At 39.5% G+C, this 19067-nt stretch overlaps 1 protein-coding gene across 6 annotated transcripts in view; it reads right to left on the reverse strand.

Annotated features, from left to right (window-relative positions):
- UBAP2 (ubiquitin associated protein 2) overlaps nt 1–19067 on the reverse strand; it is a 106251-nt gene that overhangs the window by 71108 nt on the left and 16076 nt on the right. For all 6 annotated transcript variants that reach the window (XM_039382630.1, XM_039382628.1, XM_039382629.1 and 3 more), the window contains exons 2-6: nt 13629–13768; nt 9569–9646; nt 7827–7937; nt 3880–4033; nt 2072–2149 (exon numbers count right to left, since the gene is read on the reverse strand). In XM_039382630.1, coding sequence (XP_039238564.1) covers nt 2072–2149; nt 3880–4033; nt 7827–7937; nt 9569–9646; nt 13629–13727 — 520 coding nt within the window. In that variant the 5' untranslated portion in view covers nt 13728–13768. The remainder of the gene's footprint in view (nt 1–2071; nt 2150–3879; nt 4034–7826; nt 7938–9568; nt 9647–13628; nt 13769–19067) is intronic.

Raw genomic sequence — 19067 nt, forward strand, 5'->3', positions numbered from 1 at the left:
GCACTCAGGTTGAAATACTCGGTCTCAGGGTTTTTACCCCTCAGTAAACAGCACATTATGACCTCTGTGTCAATCACATTTCTGCTATTTTCAGTGCTTATCATTTCTTAAAATTAAGTTGTTCTACAGTGAAGCAGTAATACGATGGCCCAGCAAATCTTCCCTCAGAAAGCAGCCAGCAAGATAACTCCAGACTGGGAAGGTAGCTTAAAATAGAGAGAGAGAGACAGCATGTTGCTCAGATAATTAGCTGACCCCTTATTTCATATCCAATGCCTAGATCCCTACACACACACACGCACGCTCTGTATGAAACATTTCTAAAAAAGGGTTCTGTGATGATTACCAGCAATCTATTTACTTTCAGGTGAAGTATGTTATCCCATATTCGACTATTCTGTGTAACAGAAAAAAAAGACTACTGAACGAAATGACAGGAAGCTTTTTATTATTATTTCTACTAATATCCAAAGAAAGAAGGTCATGTATCCCCAAAACGATGAGAACTGAATTACATAGCTTTATACAACTCCCTGCAGATTTCAAGAGCTTGCATTGTAAAATTAATTAGGTACTTCCGGCTACAGAATATACACACTTGTAATATAATGATCCTGTAGCTGTTCAACAGGTTTATCAGAGACACTTCATTAAGATACTTTGCTCACAGAAATGCGCAGTCTAAAATATCTGGTAGAGAGGTACAGTAATACTACGTACACTAAGCCACTGAACAGAAATTGTTTGAAGTTGTTTCTATTTCTTCAGTCAGATAGGTCAGTTTGATCTGATGAAGTTTGAGATATATGACATTCATCTAGAAAGCTACAGTTTTGACAACAAAAGCAGTGTCTAGTTCATAATGTTATAAAGCAAAAAACAAACCGCATCTGAAATCAACCTCTAAGTTTCACAGAACAATTTTTAAAAAATAATCCTATCTTTATAATTTGAAAATAAAGGATTATTTTATAAAACAAGTAACTGAAAGACATACGTTCTATCTATTAAAGTGCTAATATACCAAGAACTGTAGCTGTGAACTATACCACACCCTCCCGTGCCAAGCTACCTCTCTGCACAAATGATTTGGTATTTGTTGATTCACAGGCACAACCAAGACATTCTCACAACCCTTTCGAAGCTACTTCTTTGTATCCTTCCACTCCTTCAAGATGCAGATCTGGAGATAATGAAGTTGGATGTGCCTGCCTCTGAAAGCCTTGTTACAGGATTTTCCCAAGAGAAAGGAGTCCTTTGAAGGCAGAATTTTTCTTGAGTCAGACGTTACTTTTTAAGTACGTTAATTAGCTCTGCTATACCTTTTATCAATTTAACTCATTCAAAACCCACTTCCACACACAATCTACACCATACCTGGGCTACTCATTTTCATTCCTCCTAAAGAAAAACAAGCCTCTTTCCACCCCAACTTCCGAAAATCCAAACCAACTTTGCATCATTTGATTCCACATCCAATCTATTATCCCATCTCTTCCACAAGATAGGATTGGAGTGGTACCTAAGACTCCTCAGTATTCCTTCTCCACAGTTCTCCTCATCAAGTCTTCCATGACAAATTCCTTCTCTCAGCAAAAAGCCTCTAAGGTGGCTTGTACCTTCTCTGATTGGCTACCACAAGCAGAAGGCAAGCCTGACAACCACATCCACCCCAAAGAAATGGCACAAGTACACATCAAATCCTTCCTTGAGAGCCATACAGATGGAATCTTGTGCTCCCCTGCTGCCAAGGTACATCCTGAGGAGCCCAGCGCACTTCCACGCATAGGAGGTGTACATGAGCCCATCTCCATAGCCAGGGCACAGCAGCCTGCCACACAGGAAGCTACCATAAAAGTGATCTGTGTCAATTTTTCTAAGTTGTTCTGAGACCAAGGAATGGTAAGGGATAAGGGAGGGGGATGTACCCAAATTCAAGGTGGCTGAAGTGCTTATGGAATCAAAGGATTACCAAAAAATGCTTAAGAAGAAGCGCTTAAAGGAATAAATGGAGAGTTCCGTTTCAGGACATGAAATCAGTGCCAGTCCCACACCAATGCCACCATCTCACCTCTCCCACGGCCACGCTTCCCACGGTCTGAAGGCCTGTCTGCTTGATTGTTGTCCACTCCATTCTCTTCAGCTCTAACTGCGGAGAGAGGACAGCTTAAGAGAAGCTTTAGAGACTCGCACATGAGGCAATACAGTCATCTGCTTAACCTGAACCCCAAAAGAAAAGGTCAGATTTTCAAGTGGGTTGGTCAACACATCTCAGTCACCCCTCTTCTCTGGGGGCCTAGCTAGAACCAAGCTATGTTTACTTTGTACAGGACAATTAGGAAGCAAAATATCTAATAAGAAGGAAATGTCCCTCAGTAGATACAAGTCTACAAGTGCCATGTTTTGCAGCCTACATTATTTAACTAATTACAGTCTCAACTCTTCAATGAGGTAGGAAATACAGCTGCCTCATCCTATGTTTGCTTGATAATACACTGGTTGACAACAGTGAAAGAATAAGGGAAAACCAATAACACCAACTCTTCTACTGTCTGCCCATTACACATCCCTGTACAAACGGGGAAACTTAAAAAATTTCTCCTCTATGTTTAAAGCAGAGGGTTGACGACTGGGTGATGGTAAGGAATTAGAAAAGCACTGGAACTTTACTATTTTGTGGAAAACTCCTGACATGGTACTCTGAAATATGGGTGGCTCCCTGAAGAGGAAAAGAAAAAAAAAAAAGACTGGTCTCTTAAAACACTGATGAGATTTTGTACTATACAACTTCTAATGGCAAAAATAAAATTGTTAATGCTTGGATGTAAAGCTGGGAAGAAAATATCAAGATTTGGTAACCATCTGAAATATTTTTAATTCCAGTTTACAAGAAGAGACAAGCAGCATCTGTCTCGGGTAAAAATTTTGCCCCTTGCTTTCACTTTGATGGATCTGATTTCAACTTTTCTAAGCATAACTGCAAATTTTATTAATATTTTTTCATCTTGACATTATTCTATCCTACAAAGATTCATAATGTCTAAACTGGCACAATATTTGACTATATTTCAATTATGAATTAGATTAGTTGGTTAATATTGTAAGTATTTTTCCTGCTTTTAAGTGGAAAACTAAACATTGTATTCATTCTGTTTCCTTTTGTCATCTATCGGTGTGGTGTACAGCCCTTACGGGCAAGGTACACAGTTCTGATAATGCTGATAAAACTTAGATAAAAAGCAATCCAACGGTGCATCCAATGGTGATCTAATGTGATTCTAACTTGGAAACATCAGTTTGCTTTTGCACAATGTATTACTGCAACTATTGCAAAGTTTTAAATGTTTTAACTAACAATGAATTTTCTCTGTTGTAGAAACTCACCTTTCGTTGGTTTATGTGAGAAATACATGCTAGAGATTAATAATCATCCCAGTGTTTTCATTCCCCTTATGAGAAGATGAGAACATCTTCAGGTTCTCCCACTCATAAAAGGAGATGGAGTCAAAGCTGGATAATTATTTCATTAAAAGAAACAAAAAAGTGTATCAGCTGTGCAGCGACATACTTGCTCTCAAGCAGTCTTACAAAGAGTCAGTTCTAAAACTTACATGAAGAACAACAATTTTTACAAGATCAATTCACCAAACAAGAACAGAGACTTAAATTAAGCTGAGTGTCTCTGAACAAGTACAGACCATCCCAAAACCAAGTCACACAGACAGGTCAAGCATACCTGTGGCACAAACAAGTTATGATCCCTTCAATGCTGAGCTACAGTCAGATGGACTTTGCTCCAGTAAGCACTTGCTCTTAACTTAGTGAGTTCCAGCTGCAAGAAAAGTGTCTAAATCTTTAAAAATGAACCCCTGTACGTACACTCTCGGCCACGGCTGCCTCCTCTTCCCCGTCTGTTGGAATTTCCCCGTCCGCGACTCACTTCTCTGTCCCCTCGTTTCTCTCTGTTCTCTTTGTTTTCTGAAGATTCCTTTCCAAGGCTTTTCTTCTTTCCCCCTACAGTCTCCCAAGAGGTCTATTTGGGTAAAATAGAATTAGACACAACAGTCAAAACAGAAGACAGCTCTCAATGTACATTTCACCTCATACCCCTCTAGTTCATGGGGGAAAAATCCCCAGGTATTTGCATAATATCACATAAGTGGTAGCACAGGCTGTATTTTTGCAAATAGATGAGAAAGAAACATGTTTTATAAGTTAGATTGTCTAAGACAATATAAGGATCCCAAGTATTTCTGACTATAGCAGATTTCTACTAGTTCAAGAAAGCCTGGATATGACCACAGCGCAGAACATCTGCAAGGCAAGTAAGTTTCCCTCTCAACTACATCCACAAATCTAGCAAGGGAGCATGAACAGCGCTATTTTTTTCTCCCAAGGAAATGAAAAAAAACCTTTTAAGTATCACTGAGCAAAAGAGTGATGAGAATAAGTATGTGGCCTAAGGAGTGCGAAAAAAACCCACAAAAAAGAAAACAGAAAAAAGAAAAACTATGATCCAGACATACTAGAGTTTAAGCCCCAGAAGAAAGAATGACAGAACAACAGCTTGGGAAAACTGGGGGCATAGTAAGCCAGACCATCCACTCTTAACAGGTATAGATCATCACACACAGCAAAATACAGGAAAAACTATGTCTAAACAAGACAAGAGATCAAAGTCCAAACATCAGGCTTCTGTTTTAATATTAAACTCCATCTTTAAAATAAATTCAAGGATAGTACTGAATCCATAGGAGTATCTGCAGGAGTTGCAAATAAAATGACTGAAAACACTTGCCAAGAATAGCACAGCCACTCATATATTATGCAATTGCACAGTTAGTTAATTGAGCCACAGCTGCAAAGCAAGGAAGAAGAAAGGTATTATTTGCAAACCATTAAACCATTAAGATAGGTTTGCATGTATGCTCCCATCTCTATGAGCTTACAGTCCAGGTAAGGTATTTAAGCAGAATATTTGCATATGCAAATTGTAGTGAAGCACTAAAGCTATGACCTCTGACAGACACCTACACCAAACAAAAGAGGTCGTCTATCAGTAATCCTAGGTCCTGACTTATCTCCTCTCAATTCCACCAACAGCACCTCAGCGGGCCATGACCAGCTAGTCCAAGCTGCCTAGAACTGAGGAAACCAACGCTGTGGAGAGGTAGCAAAGCAGTTTACAAGTACAAACTCAAATGTTGCAGAGTCTCCTTTCAGAGAATAAGAACAAAGTGAATGGTTACTCTCTCGGGTTGAAATCCCTTTTCAGTTTCATCTCCAGTGCAGGAGACTGCACCACCATGAACCAACCTGGGTAAGCTCAGCCAGCAACAATCAGAAGTACAAAACTACATGTTTGAGCAACACCACTTTATTTGTGAGCCAGAAAACTCTTTCCCTCAGTAACTTTATCACATGGCTTCTCCTGATAGAGCCTGCATAACGGCACTAAAACACTCCTATAGCTTTAGATAGAAAAATACCTGAACTGACAACTGAAGAGCTTAGTTTATACAGTTCAGAACATGCTCCTATTTCACTGATGGGCACAATGACAAAACATTTTCGACCATTTCATAAAACATCCAAAACTGGATAAGGCTGCAAAGCTGAAGAGGAAGCAGCCTCTCCTGAGTAAGTTTTTATTTGACTTGGGAATGATCAGTAAAAGGATGACTATGAAAGCATAAGATCCATGCTTTCCCACAAGACAATTTTGAGGAAAGCCTTGAGAAGTTGGGCAGGTCCTTTAAGATAGAGGATGGTGTTACCTCTGGGCATGGGGATCCATCACAGACTATCGAAGCTGTCTCTTTTTGTAAGGGAGGTAAGTGATTAGAATTTCAGCTGACAATGCCTGAGGCAACCCAAATGACAGTTGTGGGCCTCACCTTTGAAAATATGTAACAGAAGTCTTCTTCTTGGCCTATTCTTACATGGAAAGAATAATAATATGAAAGGTCCCCTTTGTTCTATCTTCAAAAGTTTACTAAGTAAAACATGGTTGGGCATAAAATGTATCTTAGGTCTGTAGGAAGTTAAATGAATACAAGTGTTGGACAAAGACACATATTCTTCCCTACTCTCATCCACAAGCCTCTATCTATCCAAAGCCAGACTGTCACAATTGCTGCAAATGAAAAGTATTCATAAAAACTAAATCACAGAGCATAAAGCCTTGAAGATCACAGCATTAAACACAAAACAAATTAAAAAAGACAAAGACAAAACTGGCTGAGTACCAAATAAACTATAAAAAGACATTCTAGCTATCACTCCTGGCTCTTCTAATTCCTCCAATTGAACAGACACATCTTTCAAAAGACGTTTTAAAGACATTTCAAGTGCATCAAAGACAAATGAAACTAGGAAAAGAGATTTGGGAATCTGCATTCAGAATCAGTGGTACATTGGCTTTCAACTTTACATCAAATCCATGATTAAACTGTTCTTGAGTATAATAGCCTTAAAACAAGCTCTTCCATTTGAAGGCCCAAAAATTTCCACAAAGAATAAATTTCCTCACACTCCTTCCTCCTTGAGCCCTTTAAGTTCTCTGTATTTGTTTCTAAGTTGCATTTTGTCTACAGAGAGCAGTGGGTTCAGAGGGACTTATCAAAAGAGCAGAATATATTGATATCAATTCTAGTTGATGGATGAGTTCAGAAAGTTTTTTCCATGTCATGATCACTTCCAACAATTTGCTGAAGTAAGAAAGCATTTAACATTCTCCATCAACCAGAAAACTACTTTCAACTAAAAAATAGCAAATATGAGAAGTACAAGAGAGTGCAAAACTGGCACACTACTCAGATAGGTTTCATCAAGGTGAAATGTTCTCTTCCACTCCCAACTTGCCAGCTAGCTCACAATCTCTGTATTTTAGAAGACCTCAACTCCGATAAAAAGTGAAAAGGGGATAGAAAATCAAGTCCCCTCAGTCAGAACGGTGTGTGTCCTAGATTTAGGGGGTGTGAGGGGCCAGTTTCCTCATTAACAATAAGCCAGAGTACACATCCTGACAAATCACAGGAAATACTGAGTGTTCAGCATCAAGAAAGGAAGTCCAGGTTTCTTTCCCAATTCAGATGAGATGGAATCTAATTTAATGCCTTGGACCAACTGTAAGAAGTCCCTCCAGTAAAAAGTTCAGCTGCAGTGAAATATATTTTCTTAGTATTTCTTGGGATAAAATGTTGCTCTGTGCAACATTCTAAGTGACATCTGTTGTTATATACACACTGTTTAGTCTCTTTCTGTTTTTCAATTAAGTCATGCAAATGAGCAACACAGTGAAAGGACCAACTACTTGCTGCATCCTCTCCTGCCATAAGCAGCATTTATCAATGCAACTTCCAGATGTGGAAACCTCCTCCAGTTTTAATACCAGCAATGCTCACCTACAGCACAACTTAAAATATCTGCCTGCCCTTTAGGTTTATAAAGATTGACCTTTGTGACAAACAGTCTCAGGCTCACGGTTGTGGAGAGTCTACACAGTAACTACAAAAACCGCAGCAAGAAACAGGCCTGTGTCTGAGGGAGCACTGAGTTCTGCTGCAGAGCTAAAATTGCTGCATGTAAATGAAAGCAGAGGACTCTGCAAGAGACCAGCTGAACACCTACAACATTTTCCAGATTCAGCCTACTCCAAGGTATGCATGCAGTAGAGAAACTGCCCTGGTCTTCATTTCCTTCAAAAGAATTCTAATGGAGACATGGAAATTGAAAGCTTCCGAAATATGACTTTCCCAATCCCATGCAGAAGTCAAAAATGCAGGAAACAGAAGGAGAAGTTTAACATGGAAGTAAAACCTTACCGTGTCTGAACTTCCTTCCAGCAGTATGTTGATTGCTCTGTTCACATCCCCATTACAATCATGTAGTGCCACTATGCACTCATCCTGGTTTTTCCCCGTGACTTCCATAAGCTGGCAGTAAAAGTCAGACATGTTAAAATATCTACATTATCATCATAAGAAAATAAGAGTTAGTACCACCACAGACTATAAGAAAGTGCATAACTATCATGTCAGGGTAAACTAGAATCCTGAATAAAGGAATCTGCATTTTACAGATCTGCTTGGGATTCAGACAAGAGACAGCAGGAAGCACAAATTAATTGATAATCAAGGAAGCACTCTTTCACATTTTTTTTTTTTTATTTCTATATGCTTGCAGCAAATGCTGTCAACGCAGATACAGCAGTATATGAGGTTAAAGATGTAAAGGACCAGCATAGTTCCAGTATCATCCTCTCTCTCCCCACCAAGTATGTCCCTCTTTATCCCACTGTGAGAACAGACATAAGGTAAGACATGGCAGAGAACAGATCCATCTGGAAAAACACTCAGACTAAGAAATAGGTTATTTTTTTAGCCAGATTGGCTCCCTTGATCCATTTCAGCATAAGGCCACACGAGTCATAAGTGATGGCTGGTTAAAGAGACCTAGTTCTGAATTATGCTCCGTGGACTTGGGATACACATCCTGAGGAGTGTGGGACAGAAATTAACAGTCTGTCACAGGGCATCCAGCAACTTCATCCAACGAACAAAACCTACATGAGCTAGAAATACATATGCAGAATGTAAAATACTGGAGATTTCCTACACAGAACTTAATTCTTCTCCTTCCCTCCAGCACAGCTACAAGCACTACTGAGACTTGTAGTGCTTCAGAAAGTACAAGACTACACCTTTGGCACAGCAACAGAACAAGTTTATAACAAGAACAACAAAAAGCACTTAATAATGCTTCAGAGGAAGTTTTACAAAGGTAAAGAAATCAAGAAATCAGCTCCTCTGCTGCATAAACGCATTCGAGCTAATTCTTCTCTCCTTCTGGGTGTATTCCTAGGTTCTTTAGGAGTTGTGATGTGTTCACTAGGATAAAATCACCAATACCCACAGCAGAACAGGGGCCCAGATTGTCAGGACTGCTTTAATTAATCATCTCAGCTATAACTGGGTAATGGGAGCTTGGTCATCTAACACCCAACACTCATGTGGTAGAGGAAATGGTGTGAGATTTCATTTACACAGTGTAATTTTATCATTTTAATGCATACACAGATCTGCAAGGTCAGATTATTTATTTTTTAAAATAACACCCTGATTCACCTTTAAGCAGTGATTGTTTTTACTTTTCCTGAAAAACTTCCAAGACATTAGCAAACTCAGTTTACATAGGTGACATTTTTCTCATGTGCATGTACATGTGGACTAGGAATGCACTCTTTATTCTGACAATCATTAAGCATCAGGACAATACTACAGAGATACACTGTGGAAGAGACAACAACACAAATGAGTTTTGGCTTAAAGGCTTGTCTACAAAGGAAAATACACCAATGTAACTATACAGTCAGAGCTATATCACCACACAATTTCTTGTAAACAGACTTTACAGTGCAATAAGAGCACCTTTTCCTAGTTAAACTTACATCCTTCTGAAAAGGGTTTCATCTAAACCAGAAACAGATGCTCTAGCTCCAAAATGTAAGCCAGCTTTAGAGCACTTTATTGCAGTGCAAAAAAACTCTGTACCATAAGAAACATACTTGTTTCACTTTATCTTCAAAATCTGCATCGTTCTTATCGTAGATCATCTGAGCGAGGCGAATCTGTTCTGCTGTTGCCTGAAAAAAGATAACATCCAATAGAGTACACAAAAGGTAACTATTTTTCAAGAGTATATGCTAGTGTCCTTGTCTTTTTCCTCAAGGTTCTCGAAAAGAACACACACAACAAGCACAGAAATGCTGTGGGGAAAGAAATAACATCTTCTCTATGCCCACTTGGTAGTTTTAAATGTTATTTGGGACAGAAGTAACTTCGACATTCTAATTTGTTTGAAACACAGTTAAAGGTCACCACATTGACAAGATAACCATATAATAATACAGAATTTTCCACAGAAAACTATGTTTTAGTATTAATCTTATAATTTTATTTAGGATCTACCACTCCAGAGTAAAGAGTTTTATTGTAACAAACTGGCAATGGTATTTCTAGATCAACCACATCTCTGATGATTCCTGCTCACATCACCTTCCACCACGCTTTCAATAACAGCCCCACTCTAGTTTTATGAGCACTTAGAGACTGAGTCATGCCTCAAGACTCTGCCCATGAACAGCTGCACTCATTTTTTTTATGAGCGAACACTGGTCTCTGAAAACTGCTAGAGGAACTCGCTATTGATGAAGTATCTGGTGCTTCTCTAATGTTTCTGGACCACAAATCCATACTGGCAACTTCTCCAAAAGCTGAAAGACTAAAATGGATTGATGCAGACAAGTGCCATAAATCCAAACAGACTATGGCTGGGCCTGAGAGAAAGCAACTCTAAGACAGATGTCACATCACATGGGCCACTCTTCACAGAGTGGCATCTGCAGCCACTTGAACTGCAATCCTGAGAAAATACCAAAGATAAGTGTGTCTTACAAGATCCTGGGCCTCACTTGATTTCTGCTCAAACAGAAGAGGCTGCTGTCTCATGTAGAGAAGGCTGAAACTGAAGAGAGTCAGGACCCAAAATACAAGTTGATGCACTGTGGATGTGCTTCTTCATTGAAAGGGGGACCAGCTCATCCTCTGAAATTCTTGACTGAAAGGATTCACCATGGGCAGCTGGCTGAATCCCACCTTTTGCCCACTTCACAGGATACACACATGAAATTCTGTGCCTCATGAGTTCAGACCTAATCAGGCACAAACTGGCTTTTAGAGTTTACCACGAATGCAAGCTCTAGAGGAGGCCAAATATAAATGCTGAGAAGAGTCTAAAAATTACTCCAATGTACACCACCAGCTGCTTATTTGCTGAAAAGTTACTGCAGCTGTCCAAGTTCCTTGAGGGAAGGGACACTTGCTGTGCTCAGAGAGAATGTTCCAAGAGAATTAGTGTTTGTAACAGTTACATACTCTGCCTTACTTCACACTGTCGAAGTGTCATGCTGACAGCCTCCTATGTCACTCCTCTGGTAGCACAGGGGAGAGCCTGCTCTGGAACTCCCCAGTGCCACCCTCTTCAGAGGGCTCCCTGTCAGTGCAGTGCTCTGTGCAAAGGAGCTCGCTCCTGGCATCTGCTGAGAGCTCAGCAGAAACAAAACGTCTGCTGGTTTCAGGAATTTAAGTCTTGCTGATCCTTGTTCTCGTTCTGACTACAGCCTCCTCAGCCAAACTGCAACGTTTAAGCTAGTGAAGAGATCTTCCTTGAAGATATCCAGAGCAAAAACTGTCAGACAATGTGATTTCTGCAGAGACGTGACGGCATATTGGACCAAAAAACAGGAAGCCATCAAGATTCATTTCTTCCGTAAACCAACTTTTTTCCCAAGTGCATAATGACAGACAAAAACATACCAATTTTATTACAAATATGTGACACTATCTTCAGTTTTCCTGTGTAAGCAGAGAGCTTAGAAACAAGCAGGTTCGATATGGCTTATATTTATGCCAGTGGATTAGACCCAGATGGAACTGAAGATTCAAAAGGAAAAAAAGCAACAACAAAAACTCACGAGATGCGTTTACTACACAAACACCAAACCAGTGTCACAAAAAGTTCTAGCTTTTCCCTGGCAAGCAGTGGTTCTTTATCTTTAAGGCACTATTGTTACAAGTAACACTGTAGTATCCTGTAAGAGAGTGTAATTAAGTTTTCATTGTAACTAAGAAAGTAGTACCATCTTAAAGATAGCTAAGACTTTACTCAACCTGACAACATATATTATCTTTTCAGTGTAACAGAATGAGGAAAATCTTAAACTAAAATTTTCAAATTACCAGAAAACAGAAGTGGGCAAAAAATAAAATTACATGACAGTAATAGGCCACATCTTACAATAAAATGGCATATTTATTATCCAGAAGCAATGCAAAATAACCATGATATAATTTCTTAAATAACTTAAATTATGATCAATGTGGTATTATGACAATGAAATCTCCATTTGGGAAAGCAATATTATTCAATATTCAGAAAAATTAATCAGTGGTGATTAAACAGTAAAATCCACAAATTCCTGTTGGTCTGTAAAGACTGACTAAGCAGAAAAGTCCATCTGATACCTAAACAATAAAAAATATGGTGCATTAAAATGTAACTGCTGTGTATTAAATAACCACCTTTTCCACTGAAATGACAAAATCAGTACCTATTATGCAAGAAATAGAATAAACAGATAAAATTCAGAAAAAGGGTTAAACGCTTAAAATCGATGAATCCCATAGGTTGGAAGGGTCCTCCAGTGATACTCTGCAATGTCCCACTGAGAGTATATTCCATTAGAGAAGCTGCTTGGGGCCAGGCAGAGATCCCACATCTCTAATCCACAACTGTGTTTACAGTAAACAATTTTTTTCCTTTTAACACTTGGAATTTTCAGTGTTTCAGCTCATGCCATTGTCTCTCTGAGGAGAGCTGGCTTCTACTTCTTCTATAAGCTTTCATGAGGTACCTGAAAAGAAGACACAACCTTGCCTTGCCTTCTTAGGGCTGAACAAACCATTCCCTCAGGCACCGCTCATTCATCCTGTGCTTCAGCCTCACAACCATCTTTCCAGCTTTTCACTGGCCTTGCTCCCATCTGCCAAGGTCTGCCTTGCACCAGGGAACCCAGAACTGGGCAGAGTACTCCAATTGTGAAATGGCAAAAAGGGGAAACCACCACTTCCACCAGCCTGTTTGCTGTACTCCTTACTTGTTTTAAAACAAAAACGAATTCAACTTCTTATGTTGGAAGTCACTTTCAAAATCCACAGCAGCATGAATCACCACTACGCAAAATGCTGCAACATAAGGAGATAAGGGTTTGCGACGACAAAATTAAAAAAAAAAAGAGTGTACAAAACAGAACAAGAGCCCCTTGGTTAAAGACCATCCAGAAAACAATAAAAGATAATATTTCCTTGAGGAGCACCTCTAGAATGATGCACACTCTGCCAGCAGAGAACAGACAATTTTTGAATTGAATCAAACGTTGAGATGCATCTCACAAGAGAATAATGAGTTGCAAGGAGCAGAGTCATTTTGCACTCTCCGTAACCCACACAAGCATGCAACTACTCTGCTGCTGAGAATTGAGACAGTGGGGTGAGAGCTTAATTCCCATCTAACAGATACTGTATTTTAGTCTGCTAGTGGATGACCATTTCACTTTGTGGGGTCACTGCACAAGACGTTTAGGATTTTGTGGCTTGCAGATACGCTGAATCACACTGTAGAACACCGCATGAATCTAATGAAGCTTTCCTCACCCACCCAAACTCCTCTACTGACCACAAATCTTTTAGCATCAGGAGCCTGGCAGATGGGAGAGCTGAAATCCAAGGATAGTTAGGTCACAGGACAGAAATCCTGATACAGGCATAGAGTTCCTCACTGATGGGAAACGTTTCTGAAGAATACAAAGCTCCTTCAGACACATCATAGAAACAACTTAATTCTCTCCTGCATTAGTGAGTAATCCAAGCAAGTAATCAAACATACTCTTCCAAAATAGACCGTGATTTTTCCTCCTATCTTTTCTCAGGTTTTACTGACTCAGGGAAGAAATGTACATCACTACATGCTCGCTTTCAAGTCAAAGAAGTTGATACGGTAGCACGTACCTGTACTACTTGTTTCTGTGGTTGTGTTGGCTGTGTGGTTGAAATTTGCGCTTTGTCCCGAGTGCCCCGGGTACGTTCACTTCCCACCGAAGTCATCATTTACAGTATATACAAAACAATGTATGTACAAAATAGAAAATCTGAAAGAAAAAAAAAGAGCATGAGTTAAGGCAAGTACTGATTTTGATACCCAGGTAATACACAAATGCAACCGTTTGAACTCCTCCTGCATTTACCACTAACTCTATACAGAGACGCATGAGAAAGCAGCTTTAATACACCATTATTGGATTTATCACAGTCTTTACAGTAAATGGGGAAATGCAGTGGACAGAAGCATTTTTGTCAGTGGATTGGGATCTGTCTAGATCTGTACTCCAGACAATATCTAAATCTCACAGCTTTTCCCAGTTATTTAACGTACAGACTTTTCTATCTGCTACTCTGCTGAAATCTCAGCTTCAGCTCCATCACTCCTTAAACTTCTTTAATACCTGCTGTCTTATTTTGATGCCTGGACTTTAACCAGTCAGAAGCCTATACAAAAATCACAATCACAAACTGAGCAGTTCCTCTCTTCTGTACCATCAAACTGCTTTTCCTGCACATACACAGAGGTCACAGCCAATCCCAACTCTGCTTCTCACCTCTCATTTTTAAGAGAAACTATGACGCTTACCTTTAAATCCTCTGTAGACAGTATTTTTGCTTTTTCTCCCTCCTATTTACAGAAACAATCTATAAAACTATTACCCTGCTTTAAACATGCCTTGGTTGTATGGCAACAAAGAAACCCAAGAGAAAACCCAAATCCCACACACATATCACTGCTATCCCATTTGTGACTCCTGGCTCGCATTCTCATTCATCCTCTAGCACTAAAATTACTTCGTTAAAATTTGTACAGCATCTAACAGGACTAATCGATGAGCATGGCTTACAGCAGCTATGATAACTGGAAACAGATCTCTCACCTGGTAACAGTGGTCATAGTCAACTGCCTGTTTTCTGTCCCTATAACACTGGAAAGTAAAAAGGCAAATTTCTGGAACTAAGGATAACTTGGTGCAAGTGGTGTACCTGGGCAGCATGAGATGTGCAAACAAGCAGCAAAGTGCTCTCACTGCAGCCCCTATGTAGGAGCAAGCTTCAGCACACAACCTGCCAGGGCAGCAGCTTTGTGCAAGCTGGTCAGCATCCAGCTCAGTGCACAATAATGCTCACAAGGATGTGTTCAATACCCAACTGCTCAATGGCAGTCACAAGTAATGGGTACTCAACAATCAAAGCTGCAATGAGATGCTTCAGTTTAAGCATCGATTCATGATGCTCAGGAGCCTCATCTACCATCAAAAGGTCAATTAACCCCATTATCATCTAAATCTATTCTTCACTTCAGAAGTACATTCTTGTTGGTCAAAACTGAAACCTGACATAGAATTTCTTTATGTACAATTTAAAGCATTCAATAATGTTTTAATGCCTGAGAATAAAGTATATTTCCACATGAAAAGGCCCGCCTTTACCAGGAACTGAGTGCAGTATGGGCTGAACTGGAACACGGTGTTTCTACAGCTTTATGAATATATTCACCAAAGCCAATATGTCTCACCATCTCTTAAGTCAGTCTGACTTTGTTGCCTTCTAAGCCCAGAACACACAGGCCTTCAGAGCACTGTCTGACCCTAAAGGCCAGATGCAGTCAAAACAGAATTTACACAAGCTCCTGACACCACGTCAATGGAAAGCAAAATACTAAGTAGAAGTGGAGACATTTTGACCAGAAAGTTCAACACTTATCACTGACTATCTGCTTGAGTTAGTTTTTTGTTTGGTTGGGCTTTTTTGTTTGGTTGTTTGTTTTTTTTCCCAAGGATCAGTCTGTTCATCACAATTTGAACCTAGCACAATGAGCAATGAAAAAAAAAAAAACAAACAGCACACAACAGAGAGCACTAACTTGCTTTAAAGACAAGCTAATAGTTTCAATAGGATTTTCTGGAATCAGCCCACTGTGACTCGAGATTTGTTGATAAATTATAACTCCATCGGGTCTCAATTTGTTCATAATTTCTGAATTAACATCATGTTTATACAGATTGTGGTACCTAGGAATGCCATTTTCCCCCAATTTCACCAAAGCTACTCGAAATATTGTGATCCATATTTTAGACAGGACAGCAGGACACATATTAGAGTTTTCTGGGTGTTTCTAAAGCACATGCTGAACTCCAGCCTACAGCCAGGCAACCTATAGTACCCAAAGTGGATTGTGCCTCTTCTCCTTTTCCTATCTTGTATTTTTCTGTGTGTCTCTGTGCCACCACTGCTTAAGACATGTTTGTTCTTCAGGATGAAAGGATACTTTAAGAAAAAAGGCAGGCGCACAAACATTTGAAACACTCCTGGGAGATGAAGAGGCACAGCAAGATCAGGCTGCGTGGGAACAGCACTCAAACAACCTGAATAGCATAACAGGGAATTTAAAGGAGGTCCTTGCCCTCCTGACTGTGCAGCCCACGAGCAGCACAATTTTGGTTCAAACCAAAAAACAGTAAAGGTACAGGCAGCAGGACTTGTACTTGCTTCAGACCAGCATGGAAACCCACACTCAGTATGACAGTCCCCATCAAACCAAGAAGGACGTGTTATAATCCACCAGACACAATCCAGTCTCCTTAAAAGCACAACTGGCAGCCTGCTACAAAGAGAGCTTCCAAAATACTGTTATTTTATTTCAGACACGGAACAGTGCTGAGGCTTCACACCCGACCACATGTACTGCCGACTAAGGGAGGCAGGGAGGTACTGCCTTCAGAGTACCACAGTGACTACAGTTTTGAGCATTAAGGGGGATATTATTGATTAATAAGATGGGGCTGAACATTTCCTTTCTCACAAAGCAGATGCTTATTCTCTCCAGCCCCTCACCTTCACCAAGTCTGTTTGGCAGGCTGTTGTCATAGCAATGAGCAGGATATCACAAACTGATGAACTTAATTTTAACCATAGATCAAATGGGGAAAGAAGATTTGAGACTGAGATGAAGAAAACTCTTAATTAAAATCTGTTTAATAAAGATTAAAAAGAAAAAATACTCAGACAAGCAGATGCTTCAGTTTCCATGTCAGGGTCTGGTGCAGTGCAAAAGTCCCTCATCAACAGTTAATACCTGACCTTGCAGACACATTGCAACTGTAGCAAACAGTCAAATAACTGCACTTTGAAGAAAAATATACACATTAAATGAAAGTAGTAATAGTTTCATCACTTTCTGTATACTAGTACAGAGCTCTAGTAAAACAGGAAAAAGCACTAAACAAAGACAGAGGGCTTCCCAAAACTGTTGTGTAAAGAAGGTAGTTGAACTTTCTTGCATGTCAATTAAAAAAGGACAAGATTCCTGTAAACTTTTTTTTTTACTGCTGTAGTCTAGGACCTCCAGACCAAGGTTGTCCTTACTACTTTAAAAAGAAACAAAAAACAAACCCCAAACAAAACTAAAATTTAAGAATGCCTTGTAGTTAAGTAGTTAAGAAAATTGCTCACTTCAGTGTGTTTAACTTCTCAAGCTCTAAGGAATTCCAATTCCAGTACTTCTTGATAAAGTAAATAACTAGACTTCACAGAGCCCTTTAAGAGGAAAATCATCCCAAATTTCAATCTTTCGGTTTAGTTTTCTGTCTTTACAGCAAATTTTAGTACAAGGGCCTATACTACAACTGCAGATACAGTACTGTGTAACATGGAATGGCAACAATTACTCCAGTTTACAAAAGCAGTAACAAAGTATTGACATCTCAACACCCAACCTTCCTAAAACTACCAAATCCTACTCTCTCCCAGTCTCCATACCTTGTCTTATCCCACGCATTTAGTTGGGTTTCTGCTTTGGATTTTAGAAGGAAAAGAGGTAGGCAAAGAATCAAAGAGCAACTGAATGCACAACAACACAAAAATCAGGTTTTTAAATCTATCAGAATGTTTTCTGTGATCTTTTGTTCAACCTTCCTTCAAGCAAGAACTTGTCCTTTTAGACCCAATGAAGTCAGAAAAGCTACAAACACAGAGAATACTAATTGACTTGACAGGGTTGCAAGCCCCTCAAGACTCAGGAAATCTATTCCTGAACTTCCAGGAACAGACCAGGCATGGCAATACCACCTGACTTTCAAGATTCCTCTAGAAGTTAAATTATTCATTTCCATCAGCTGAACAAAACATTTGCAGTTTCAGTTCCTTTCCTGAGGCAGTCTAAAGAATGTTACTTTCTTGACTCTCTGGACAGGGAGCTGTGATAAACAACACGTGCAGAAATCTCTGTGAACACCTTAAAAGTGAGATTGCTTTTTTATATTCGAAACATAAAGCTACCAGTCAAGGATTTCTTACAATGACAGGGCTGGGGAAAGGCTGCAGGACACTGCCTGGTGAGAACACAACTACTGCACGTGAACTGTGAGCTCAGATTTTACTGCTATGGCTGGAGCATTATAGGAGCATGAGGGGAAAAAATTATGCCTGTAAAGCACCAGTGCAATGTATTTCCCTCAAGTGCTGTTGTCCAAAGCATCTCCCCGTCTTTATTGCTGCTTGAAATGGGAAGAGTGTGCAAGAGTCAGATGTTCCTCAGGAGCAGAGCTCAGGACTCACCGTGTGTACTGTCCCAAGCAACTACACCAAACCTGAGCTCACGGAGCCTGGGAGTATTCACATGTCATCTTACGCTTTTTTGTGGTAAATAGGAAAAAAACTGACCTTCATCGCTGGCAGAACATCACAGGACAGAGAAACTGCACTATCTGTATGCTCTCATGTTCTACCAAGGAAAGTCTACTGCTGGGAGTGGTCAGAGTACCAGCACAAACACATAAATTAATACATAAACTTCCAGTTGTGTTAGAAAACTGTAGCAAATAACCAAGTGAATATTCTTACCCATCTTTCTTAAAGCCCTCTGAGTTGTTAATTGAAATCATTATCCTGCCAAGACAATCTTTAATTAGCTAAGAATACAACCTGATCTGCAGAAATTAACAATTCCTCTTCAACACCAGAAAAAAAAAAAAAGAAATAAAAAAGTTTATTTTAAGGATTAATCTAAGCATATGCTATACAAAGGAAGTCAAATATATAAATAGGTCTTACAAATAAAAGAAAAGACAGCTTTTGGAAGAAATTTAGGAAGAGAAAGAAGTGCTTATCCTCATAAGACTGGAGTTAGGCAAAGGCTGGTCACACATTCAGAGCCCAAAAGCATAATATGGACAAGGGACTGAAACAGTCGGTTCAATCCACTAGTAGAGCATGTTTCAGTCATGAAAGTAAAGTAATATAATTAACATTATTTAAAAAAAAATTCTCTAATATCACAATATCCATCTTTACTATTATATCAGTGTCTCTGCCTAACAGACATATTTCACATTTTAGTATACA

The sequence above is a fragment of the Pipra filicauda genome, unplaced genomic scaffold (genome assembly GCF_003945595.2).
Source record: "Pipra filicauda isolate LSUMZ 115617 unplaced genomic scaffold, ASM394559v2 scaffold278_size1010298_pilon, whole genome shotgun sequence".
NCBI lineage: Eukaryota > Metazoa > Chordata > Aves > Passeriformes > Pipridae > Pipra > Pipra filicauda.